Source organism: Lissotriton vulgaris, chromosome 3_1, assembly GCF_964263255.1.
Source record: "Lissotriton vulgaris chromosome 3_1, aLisVul1.2, whole genome shotgun sequence".
Taxonomy (NCBI): domain Eukaryota; kingdom Metazoa; phylum Chordata; class Amphibia; order Caudata; family Salamandridae; genus Lissotriton; species Lissotriton vulgaris.
Window position 1 is genome coordinate 716534298 of NC_141689.1, and position 13320 is coordinate 716547617.

Consider the following 13320-nt stretch of genomic DNA (forward strand, 5'->3'; position numbering starts at 1 on the left):
CGGGCTCGAAGTCGTCAGGTAAGCACAAGAAGTCGAAGAGACGTCATCGCTCTTCCGACTCGCCCCGACGCTCGTGCGGCGCGGCCGGGGGTTCGGGTGTCACCGCCCATGCAGCTGTTGGAGTCGCCGGTGTCGCGGCCTGCTTTATACCCTCCGGTCCCTGGGCAGGACGCGACACCGGAGGAGATCGAGCGCTTCCTCATGGCCATGAGGTCGCTCTCTCCTCCGCGGCGCCTTCGGGCCCAGCGGACCCGTCTGGGGGCCCAAGCAGGTCTGGTGCTTCGGCACCGACGCCGCCGACACCTTCGGGCCCGGCGCCGCAGGGCCCCGCTGGATCCGCTTCCCCGATGCCTCCCTCGATCCGGTTCCGGCGTCAGAGAGGCGCCGTATTTGACGCTGATTGGAGATTTTTACTTCCACGAACCGGCCCCATCCTTTGACAATCCGGATTATCAGGAGATGGGTGATGAGGTGTATTGGGAGGGAACTGAGGACCCTCTGACGCGTTATTGTCAGTCCCAGCAGGACTGGACAGGTGAACTTGGGAATGCTAGTGGTCTGGACACTTCGCCGGACACTGGTTTTGTCTCACCTCCTACCGTGGCTACGGAGAAGGGGGCAACCTACAGTGTGGTGCTCACGCTGGCGGCCAGGGCCTTGGGCCTTGAGCTCTCCTTCGCGGCCGTGAGGACTAACCTCCTCACTGAGGTCCTTAAACTGCAGTCAAGCTCGGCTGAGCCTCTGCTGCCGTTTAATGAGGCCTTGACTGACGTTCTTTTGGGCACTTGGTCCAGGCCCGCTACAGGTCCGCCTGTAGATAGGAACGTGGCCAGACGCCACCGCCCGGCCCCGGGCGACCCTTGTTTCCTGTCTACCCACCCCACCCCGAGAGCCTGGTCATCCAGGCCTCCAACTCCCAGACCGCATTCCCGACGGCTCAGCTTGATCGGGAATCCAAGAGGTACGAGCAATACGGCAAGAAGGTATTCTCCTCCCTGAGTTTGGGACTGCGGTCTTCCAACACCGCATGCCCCTTGGGCCGCTACACCCACTCTCTGTGGGACACGGTCGCGGACGTGCTGCCAGAATGTCCGGCGGAGTTCAGAGCTAAACTCACCCAAGCGCTTGCGGAGGGTCGAGATGCAGCACGTTTTTCCATCCGGTGTGGGCTGGATACCACAGACTCACTGGGCAGAGCGATGGCAACGACGGTGGTGATTCGTCGCCACGCCTGGTTGAGGTCCGCCAACTTTTCGGCCGATGTCCAGAATACACTCATGGGCATGCCGTTTGATGGCAGTCGCCTTTTTGGCGACAAGGCAGACCATGCGCTTGAGCACTTTAAGGACTCCAGGGCTACAGCCAAGTCCTTGGGCCTCTTGGCCCCGCGCCAGTAAACAGGTGCCTTTCGCTCCTTTCGTGGCCAAGGAAGGGGCGCCCCCACACGTGCTGCCAGCCATGCACCGCAGACTAATTTCCAATGCAGTGGCGGCCGTTGAAACCGCTGTGGCGGCGGTCGGGGACAACAGCGAGGTCCGTCCACACATACCCTTGCAGCATCCGCCTCAAAACCCTCCTAGTCCGAGCTTTCAGGCCCATGTGACGCCAGTGAGGGGCAGGGTTCACCATCACCTCCTCCACTGGCGCACTGTCACATCGAAGAATTGCGTGACCCAATATGGGTGACGTCCCCTAGTCACAGCTTGGTCCCATATAGGGTTGTAAAGAAAGTTCAATCTCAATGTTCGAAGATTTTCTCTATTTTTCAATCTTGTTCAATGTTATTTCATGATTTCAAAATTAATATCTTGCATTTTCAAAGTAAATTATTATGCATCCAGCTATGTGTCCAAGAACATATTCATATCCAATGCATTTCGGCTGTTCAAGCCTTCATCAGGGATATTGATTCTACAACCAAAATGGATAAATCATACATGAGGGTATTTAGGAAAATTCATCGTATCAATGGTTAAAGCAAAAAGAATAGTAATCATGGTTTAAAGATTTATATCTACAACCAATAAATTAGAATGTTCAGATAGTGCCAGAATGAAAGTGAAAAGCACAGGTAATGTAAAGTCACCACAGGTAATTCAATTTAGTTCTCCAAGTAAAAAACAAAAAATACGTCCAATTGCGGTCACCCAAAGTAATAACCAAGTGTGTCAGATAGTACCAGAATGACGGTGAAGAGCTCGGGTATGTAAAATCTCAACAGATCTATGCTATTCAATCGTCGTGGTAAGAAACAAACAATACATCTAATTTTGATCACATGAAACGATAGTCAAGTGTGTGCCCAGATAGAGGAAAAAGGAACCTGTGTGTTCTCGATAAAGTTGTAGTGAAATGAATGCTCCATCACCCGTTCGGTGCATATACGGCAATTATTTAAAGAAGGTCTAACTCTCCTACGTGTTACGAGAAGCAAAATAACTTACATGCAAGTAAACGTCAATCCTCCCTGCGAAACGCCGTTCATCCGAGTATACCGGCAGCCTGAATAGCCGCGTTATCTTCTCTAGTTCTAAAATCGAGGTAGGACTTAGCCTAAAATCTCAGTGGGTAAATCAAACCATTTTCCGGCGGCCATCTTATAATGGGGTCACAGTGAAGATCTACAATATCAATAACTGCAGGTTATTCGCACACTAAATGTATATAGAATGGAATTGCGACGATTTAGAATGACTGAGGGAATATCGATGATATTCAAAATAAAACGAGGGGAGATTACAGATTACGGTGAATTACGGCGGCCATCTTGGAATGGGTCATAACCCTTGATCTAATGTGATATCCCTCAAATATAAAGATATATCAAACGTGTTATATGTATCAATATTAGTATATCTGGAGGCGTGGCTAGCAGCCAAACATGGTGGCTGTGTAAAAGAGGAGCTCCGTGGTTGAAGCGGCCCCATCCATTAATCCGTACCACATATCCGTCGCAAAGCACCCCAGGGTCGGAACCTGAGCGGCACCGTCCGGTGCATTTCCGACACCCCGAGCAATAGATGTAGTGCGGTGTTCAGTGGGGCCTAACCACGTGTCAGCCGCACCGGTCTCAAGTTATCGCACGCCCGGGCGGAAGTGAGGGCACAGCGGCGATGGCAACCGGAACCCAACCCTACTCCGGCAGAGGTGAGAAGCATCTGCAAGGCCACAGTCCGGAATAAAGTAACAGCGGACGTAAGTTGTGCACCCCGGCCCGACCAGAGAAGTCTTGGACCCCCGCCGGCCGCTCACCTACCTGCAATAACGTGACAGAAGCGGAGGACGCGGCACACCACCCTGACTGGGCACGAAGAGTTAGTTGCTGAGAACGATCCGGCACAGATCCGCTGCCTACGCGGCCTTCACCGCCCCCGCCCCCTTCCCCTCCGCTGAACACAACAGAGAGGCAATCGACGCGGCGCCGGTCCTGGCGAGCGCACAAAAGACTCGCAGGGAGAGGGTATCGCGCCGAGGCACTGCCCACTTACTAGACTGTTCTGCAGAGTCCTGTGCCCGCGCTCCATGACCTGGCAGTGAAACAACACGCAAGCCAGGCGGGGGACACACCGATTCCAGCAGCAGATGGCGGAGGCTCATAGGGAGGCAGAAGGGTGAATGATGCATGAGAGCATCTGAAGAAACACTCGCTGAAAGACTGTGCAACGACCCATAAGTGGTGACGAACGCCACTGCGCGAGGCCCTGGATCCGTAGTGACGTACCAACTACCTCCAATACAGTGGGCCGCACGGTTCCAGCGACAGGAGAGATGCTGAATGGGTAACTCCTGACATTACAACCATACCTACAACCACTGACACAGGCGGACCTGTTGCAACCTCTCGGCACTGAGACTGCTGCGATACTACACCACTTTCAAGCCCATACCGGAATCCTTCTCAGTACAATGACTGTGGAGTGGCTATTTCTGTGCGCACACTATTGAGACACGGCCCGCAACCAGAGGACTCACCATACCGACTGCCATGTCGGGCAGAGGGCCTAGAAACACCATGGCGCAAGCCAAACTAGACAAATACGCATATGATAAGGGCAACCCGCCGCAACAAGAAGGACGCAACTCCACAGGTAAATGCGTGGAAGGAGACGGAGCCAAGAATGTGACGCTAGAAGATAAAATGAAGACCTTGTCTAGCGTGCAAACAACCGTAGGGTCCATATCCGCTGATGTGAGCCTACTACGGGCGGACTTTCACAAAATGACAGAGCGGGTGGCACAGGTGGAAGTAGTCACAATATCCCTGGTCCTAGATACCTCGGAGTTGCAACTAGCAATGGAGCGAATGCAAACAACCAATAAACAACTGCAAGACAAGCTGGATGATCAGGAAGGGCGCTCAAGGAGAAATAACATACGAATTTTGGGAGTGGCGGAATCCGAAGGCAAACGAGCGATGGACCTATATGTCGAGGAACTGATTAAAACTAAGCTGCAACCCAAAGGTCTGTCGAACTTTTTCTCTGTGGAAAGAGCGCATAGAGTGCCTGGCGGGGCACCTAAGCCAGGGGCGGCACCCCGACCAGTGCTAGCCAGACTATTCGACTTCAGGGATAGAGATGCCATATTAAAGGCAGCAAGGATTTCTCCGCCGATTAAGATCCAAAACTCGGCACTAGCCTTTTTCCCGGACTACACGGCGGAAGTGGCCCGTCGTCGTGGAACTTTCACAGAGGTAAAAAAAGCACTAAGAGCGAAATAACTGCCCTACTCGATGCTGTTCCCAGCAAGGTTAAGAGTAGTCGACAATAACAAGACATGGTTCTTCGACATACCTGAAACCGCGCAGGACTGGCTGGAGGGCTGGCGACCGGGAGGAACGCCCGCCGCAACAACAAGGGTCAAAGAAACCAACGAAATGAACACCTACAGGAAACACAAACATCAAGATGCATGGAAGACCTGTCGGCGAGGGGTTCAGAGCAAGGCGAACACCAACCAGAATCATAACAGACTAACTCAAAGGGCTACGATGGATGACATCTGCTATTTAGGGTGTGTTGCCCTTGGACTCCACCTGGGTGAGGCTAAGGAGGGCTGATGGGGCAGTTGCCATCAGGAGACTCCTTACCCCTGCAAGCAAGTACAATGGTTTGGGGTTGGGATAAGCACTCTGCTAAGTTGGGGAGGCGGGCGGTTGTAAGTCTGTGGACCAGGGAGGGGGGGCAGTTTAATTGTTATTGTCCGTATTTCACACGTTGCGGCACGACACGACGAAAGAATATCACACACTACGCAACGAGAAGACATAGATACTGTATTGTTGGGGAAGTGAGGGCTAGACACACTCAATCACACTCCATTATGTCGCAGACCTTACAATCCACAGCCCATGATGGCTTGACGCGGCAGATCACGGTTCCGCCCCTCAGAATGTTGACATGGAATCAAGGGGGGGCTGGTAATGCAAGCTATTAAACGGCAAAACCCAGCACTAGTCCTACTGCAGGAAACGCATCGCACGGGGAGGGCATGTCAGGCACTAGACCGACGAGGCTACTCAATGGTGGCTGGTAATGCAAGCTATCAAACGGCAAAACCCGGCACTAATCCTACTGCAGGAAACGCATCTCACGGGGCGGGCATGTCAGGCACTAGAACGACGAGGCTACTCAATGGTAACGTACTCGGAATTCACATCGGGCTCCAGGGGAACGGGTATCCTGCTGAAGAAAACCTCCCCATTCACTCTCTTGCAGCACAAAATGGATGATCAGGGGTGCTTCGCAGTGGTTCATGGGCAATGGGAAGGCCGACCCTTAAATGTGGTGTCAGTTTATATACCACCAGCACTTCAAACAGTGGCCTTAGCTGCACTGGGGGAGTTCCTATTGGACCTCCCGGAGGGAGACATTATTGTTGGGGGGACTTTAACTCAATAGCTGACCCACTACTAGATAAATTTCCGGTACGAACCCATGCGTCTAACCCCACAAGCTTCCACGGTTTTTTAACAGCACTAGGCCTGACAGATATATGGCGACACAAACACCCCACTACGACACAATATACCTATCACTCAACGGTACACAACAGTCTGTCCCATATAGATTAATTTTTACTGCTGGGAAGTGGGATGCACGCAGTTAACACCATAGACATACTCCCTAGGGGCATATCAGACCCCTCGCCAATAGTACTGACTCTCTCCAGCCAAGAGAAGACTAGGAAGAGAATATACCCCATATACCCTAACTTCCTGAAAATCCCCAAAATCAGAGCAGATCTTAAGAAGGCGACCAAACTCTACTTTGCCGAAAATGGAACATCAGTGTCCTCTCCCTCGATTCTTTGGGAGGCATACAAAACTGTCCTTCGTGGACAAGCAATAGCTTCCATTACGGGGCACAAGAGGGAGCAACGGAAGGAACTCTCTGAGCTAGAATTAGCATTACACACAGCGAATGTAGCCCACACAACAGACCCCACGACGGACTCGGCGCATACTCTGCAAATACACCAACAGCGATATAAAGACCATATCCGCCTGCAAGTCCTTGATAATATCTCGGCTACGACCCACAAGATCTATGACGTGGGGGATAAAGCGGGCAAGATGTTAACCTGGTTGGAAAAAAAGGGGTAGTGCAATAGAGCCATACAGAGATTACATACTACGAAGGGACACCCTCAGACACACCCAGAAGAGATTGTGAATATACTGGCAGACCACTTCGAAAGGGTATATACCCCTAACAGTGAGGTCACAGAGGACGCAGCCCTAGACTCCCTTAATCGCATTGAGACTAGGACGCTTCCACAAGAGGCAGTCCAAGAGTTGGAAGCGAATCTCACTACAGATGAAATACAGCTAGCTATACGGGCAAAACAATCTGCAAAAGCCATGGGCCCCAATGGGATCCCCATTGAATGGTATAAACTCATGTCAGATACACTTGGCCCACCGCTGCTGGCTGTGTATACGGAAAGTCTCACGAGGGCGGAACTACCACAGGATCAGCGAACGGCTACGATAGTGGCAATACCTAAGCCTAATAAACCACCGACCAACTGCGCGTCATACCGCCCCATCTCACTGATCAATGCAGAAGCGAAGATTCTCGCGAAACTGCTCGCCACTAGATTGACAACCCTTCTCCCACTGCTGATCCATCCTGACCAATCGGGCTTTATGCCACACAAGAGTACCGCTCATAATCTTGTAAACGTCTGAGAAGTGCTGGCACGGGCTCCGTTACTACTTTTGCGAGCCGTCGTCCTCTCGCTTGACGCGAGAATGGCTTTCGACATGGTAGAGTGGGGACACTTGTTCGCAGTTCTGACCCGCATGGGATTTGGCCCCAAATTCATAGCATGGATACACCTTCTATATGCCAACCCAGTTGCGCATATAGTGGCCAACGGTCATATTTCGCGCACAATCCAACTGGTGTGAGGGACCCGACAGGGATGCCCCCTTTCGCCCCTGCTGTTTGCCCTGGTGTTGGAGCCGCTGGCAGCACTGATTAGAAGTACACCATTACTAAAAGGTATTAGCTGGAAGGAGGGATGGAAAGACCGCATGTCATTATACGCCGACGATATGTTGGTGTATCTGACAGACCCAGAAAGAAGCGTGCCGGCGCTACTGTCGTTGTGCGACGAATATGGGGCGACATCAGGATACACACTAAACTGGTCGAAATCAGTCCTGTATGTTCTGAAGGGACCAGCACCCGCACTCGACGGGGACTGCCCGCTCACGAGAGCCACGACCACCTTTAAATACCTTGGTATATATATCACTGACAGTCAAACAGAATTTTATGACAGAAACCTGAAACCGCCACTAGACCGGCTTCGAAACGATGTGAAACACTGGGCACAGTTGCCACTCACGCTTCTTGGTAGACCAGCACTCTACAAAATGATGGCCCTCCCAAGATTCCTATACGCCCTAGAAAACTCACCCTACCCAGTCACACCACAATACTTTCAACAAGTGACAACGTTGGTGTCTTAACCTGCTGTGGAGTAACCGACCTGCACGTATTGGCCATGCCAAGCTGAATAGAAGTTGGTATGAGGGAGGGATTACGTTGCCAAATCTGCAATTATATTACTGGGCAGCCCAACTCAAAATAATTAACCAATGGATCCATGCATCCCGGGATGACCCAGCCTACAAAACGTGCGCTTTCATTCTATCTAGATCGCACACGCCAGTTCTGGGTGGATGACCAACTCTTTGTTGGTTACGTGGGCGCTAAGAAGGGACGGGCGGTGCACAAGCGGATCATCTCTCGGTGGGTCGTCTTGTGTATCAAGGCTTGTTACTCTTTGGTGAAGAAGGAGCCTCCTGTTGGGCTGCAGGCCCATTCCACTCGGGCCACGGCGGCTACCACTGCCCTGGGCCGGGGAGCCCCTTTACAGGACATCTGTCAGGCAGCTACGTGGGCCTCGCTGCACACGTTCGCAAGACACACGGAGGGATGGCTTCTTTGGCCGTTCCGTCCTCCAGGACTTTCTGGTGTGATTATTGGTTCGCAGACCCACCACAGGGGTTGGTATTGCTGGGGTATCTATTCTAAGGTAAGGAATCGAATACTAACCTGTTTCTTTCAGATGAACAAGTTACTTACCTTTGGTAACGATATATCTGTAAGAAACAGTAGTTAGTATTAGATTCCTTTCCTCCCTACCCATCCTCCCCGATCTGCGAACCGATGTCGAGGGTTAAGGTCATCCCCTTTCAGGGCCCTAGTTTCAATGGCACCAGTGTTGGTTTTTTACATGGCTCTGCGTTTTTGGCGCGGAAAAGCTGTGTTTAAGAACTGACGTCCGCGCGCGAGGGCGGCGTTTAGGTGCTCCGGCGATGTCATCCCGGCGCCAACGACGACGACGGACGCGGAGCCGTAGACGACGCCTACCGACGCGCAGGGGTACTGTTGCGCAAAGGTTTCGGATCCAGACTGACGCCTGGGGATATTTTAAGGTATGGAATCTAATACTAACTACTGTTTCGTACAGATATATCGTTACCGAAGGTAAGTAACTTGTTCGTTTGGGTTTGTACCTGCAGGTTACTCTGCATTTATCCCTATTGTTCAAGAGATGTAATTTGTTTGTCAAATTGAGTTTCAATAATAAAAGTTAAAGGCTCTTGATTTTGTTTCTGTTTCCACAGGTGGATTACAGGCCATCGCAGAACTATTGCATGTTGACTGTGAAATGTATGGTCTTACTGATGACCACTACAGTGTTACATTACGACGATATGCTGGAATGGCTCTAACAAATTTGACATTTGGAGATGTGGCAAATAAGGTATATAGTTTTATATCTTGTGGCATGTTTTAGGAACTGTTTGGTATTGAGATTTGTAACGTTACCTGTTGACTTCATCAAATCCAGAATGGTCGGTGTACTTGAGCAACACAGTTAACTCCATAATGAGCAAGCAAACCCCTGTTTAGCAGCAGACACCATTTTCACTAGTTTATTCCATAGTGGGGCTGTGCAAAAAAAAAACTGAGAAAAGAAATGCAAGCTAAGGTAGACAAATGCCTCATACCTGTTTTATCCAATCTCCTTAATCCACTAGGATATACCTTTATCTCGCAGTAAAAGAGAACAGAGATTATATCATGATGAAAGTGCACTCAGCTTTTAAATTGTTCTACTCTAAAATGGGGCTATGCGAGAAATCTAGAGGAAATAGACCAATAAGTCAGGTTAGAAAATAAATACTTGTGTGTGCCTTTGTTCACCTTATTAAATCCACTAGGGTAGATTCCCTTAGTATTGACATGTCTTTAATGTCGTCACAGAGTCTTCTATGAGAGAACTACTTCTACAGATTGTAGAAAATTAAATGGTTTGAAAATGCGGTGGGAAGGGTCTTTAAGCGATCGTATTTCCGAACAAGATTAGTTCTACAGAGCTTCCCTCATGTAGACATGTAAGATGTTCACTTTAATATTCGGGAGGTATATGTGGCGGAAATATGTTGCTATTTGAGTCTTGTGATGATGTGCCAGTAACCTTTGCAGATTGAATGAGTTATTCATTGCCACTTTTTAACACTGGTAGCCAGATATACAACCCTGTTGAACAAGCTTGGATGAACAATTAGTGATGACATGCCCATGCAGTCACTCCCCCTCTCCCCAGAAATGTGGGAATTGATCAGCTTAACAGTATGAATGTGGAGCAATTGAGTCCTTGACCAGCTGTAAAGGCATTTAATGATTTTATTTGTTTTTAAGACTGCACTTTGGCAACTGCTAATTGCTTGGAGAAGGGAGGAAATTATGTTTGTCTTTACAGAAAATTAGATTTTAGGATCAGCACATGCTTCAAGAGCACTGGTGAATGATTGCTGCTTCCTGTAGAATAATCGATCAAACGTTCTAAAGGCCTAAGTGAATGGTAAATTTTCTGGAGAGGGGAATTTGCTTCCAGAGGAAGGAGCTTATACACATAACTTTCTGGCACAGCAGAAGCTTCTCCTTCTTACAAGGCGAGTAAGAGAATTGATGCAGCAGGGAAAAGGGTAGCAACTAACCATGCCAATCATTGGCGCATCATCAATTCAGTGGGCCTTTTGTCAAGATACAATAGGGCAACATTGGCTGAAATGGAAGATCTTTTGCAAGATCTCCCAAATCAATAAAAGACCAGAGGAAGACTTATTTGCGGAGGGAAAATACATTTCAAATGCAACCATAAGAGGTGCACTAGATAGTGTAGACACAACAGCCAGAGGAATCAACTTTTCAATTATGCTATGTTGACATGCATGGCTCCACATATCAGGTGTATCATTTGATAGTGAACCTGTATTTGCTCCTGAAGAAAATGCTCAACTAGACAAAATCAAAATGACACAAACAACAAAGTCAATGGGAGCATTGCAGTCCATTAGCCACAAATGCCCGCCTTCTCACTGCTACCAAGGGAGAGGGGCCTTCAAAATTAACACCCAAAAGACCCCAAGCTACCAATGACTCAAATGTAACACCAAACATGTTATAAGAAGTTCCACCCACAGTCAGGAAGAATCTACTACCTAGGTGATTACAAATCAAGAGGCAAAGGTCGAGGTATGCTGGCAAGGCCTGCTTAAAACACCAAGCAGTGAATTACTAACAATTTCCCCCGTTCATACATCACTTGGGGGAAAGACTACAGCAATTCCATCGGCTGTGTCCGGAAGTAACATCAGGCCAAAGGTATTAGACATTGTCAGATATGGGTATTGCCTAGAACTCAAAAAACAGCCAACCAATAGCCAACCAAGAAAACACAACCTCAAACCACAGCATTTACATCTGCCAAAAGAAGAAATAAAAGCGCTGTTACAGAAAGGGACTAGAGAACCTGTTCCAGTCAAACATCAAGCTAAAGGAGTATACTTCATATACTTTCTAATCCTCAAAAAGGGTGGCACGCTACGTCCTATCCTACATTTACATCCACTCAACCAATACATCCTATTCAAACACTATCACATGGTGACACTACAGAATGTTATAATACTACTACTGGAGGCGACTTCATGACCGCACTAAATCTGAAGGACGCATACTTTCATATACCAATCCATTTGGCGCATCGTTAATACCTGCGGTTTGTGGTAAGTGAACACCACTATCAATACAAGGTACTACCATTCAGTGTAACAGCTCCACATGTGTTCACAAAATGTCTAGCAGTAGTAGCTGCAAACCTAAGGAGGCAAAACATACATGTTTTCCTTTACCTAGACAATTGGCTGATCAAGAGTTTCAGCAACCAAAATTATCTATAGCACCCCCAACATCACTTTCAATCTTTTAACAGACTGCGATTCACAGTGAATGCAACAAAAGCCCACCTACAGCAGCTCCATACCTAGGAGCAATACTCAGTTCAATTACAGCAAAGACTTACCCCAATCCACTAAGGGTTCTCAATCTCCAGAACTAACTGGATCTTATTCAGCTGCATCGTCGCCCAACAGTGACCATGATGATGCACCTTCTAGGTATGATAGCTTCTTGCATAGCAATAATACCACATGCCAAACTACATATGAGACCTCTTCAAGAGTGATTAGCATCACTATGGTCGTAAGCAGATGGCAACATGGAGGATCTAGTGTTGGTTTCACCCAAAGTCCATAAATGCACTATAATGGGAAGTCTCAATAGCAACTGACAGTGGGCTGAGCTGCATCTATGTAGACCCTGTGAATCATATCCGGAGTAGAACGACGTTAGAGCGAAGCTGCAAGGCGCCAACCTTTCAGCTCACAGAGGTAATCCCGAAAACTTTCCAGATCCAGTCTGATAGCCTGAGAAATATTGAAAAGGTGAGGGATCTGTGGCTAGATTGAATCTCTACCAGAAAGAGAGTTACCGAAGATAAGTAACTTGTTCTTTTTAGCCAGTCACAAATCTGCAATCATTTATACAGTATTTTACGATACAATAACGCTACACTTCATAGTTGGGACCTGAATTGGCACAATCATTTTCAGGTAAATGTGACCAGGTTGCTGATCACTTGCACTTAAATACTCATTTAGTTACATCTTTTCTTTGCCTATAAAATGCTTCACTGAGAAAGTTGGAGTAAAAATTAACATTGCATCAGTAATCTTTTGTGGGTAGATAAAAGAAGGTAGTACTTGAAGATAATTTCTTTTAAGATTCAGTTAAAATGTAACACTTTGTTAGACTATCTATGTTCCTAGTACACTGGTTTTAACACGTGTACCTCAGTCTGCAAAGTCCTTAAGTGCTGTGTAGAGTTCTGGTGTTTATAGTGGCATGTGCATTGATGTAATGCAATGAAATCTTGCATGTAAATAGTTAAAAAGCGCTTACATTTTAGTTTCCATAGTGGTACAGCATGCAAATAAAAATGTCTGAAACCGGTCACCCCATGATTTTTAATACCATTCCTATGTTTTCCTCCCAGGCCACTTTGTGTTCCATGAAGGGCTGCATGAGAGCCCTCGTAGCACAGCTGAAGTCTGAAAGTGAAGATCTGCAGCAGGTAATGCTGTCTCTGTGAATAGCGTTAAGTATTGTGCACACTAAAATAAGTGTATTCATAACATGTGTTGGCTGTAGATACAGATGCTTAATATTATCCTGCCATCTAGTGTTGGGCTCGGACGGTTACAAGTTCTATTTCTTCACAGAACTCAGAGTCACGAGGTATAGTGACTCCTCCTTCATTGTGTATTGCGTATGTTGCTCAGCTCCTTTGTTAGATTGTTTTTTCTGCCATCGGGCTCGGACGTCAATATCGCAACTCCAGGACCGAAGCTAATTTTTTCTCTCCAATCTAAAGGATTCCTAACCAAACAAC

At 48.1% G+C, this 13320-nt stretch overlaps 1 protein-coding gene across 10 annotated transcripts in view; it reads left to right on the plus strand.

Annotated features, from left to right (window-relative positions):
- Positions 1-13320, plus strand: part of APC (APC regulator of Wnt signaling pathway) — an 831398-nt gene that overhangs the window by 733603 nt on the left and 84475 nt on the right. For all 10 annotated transcript variants that reach the window (XM_086961019.1, XM_086961023.1, XM_086961027.1 and 7 more), the window contains 2 exons: positions 9146-9285; positions 12925-13002. In XM_086961019.1, the coding sequence (XP_086817145.1) occupies positions 9146-9285; positions 12925-13002 (218 nt within the window). The remainder of the gene's footprint in view (positions 1-9145; positions 9286-12924; positions 13003-13320) is intronic.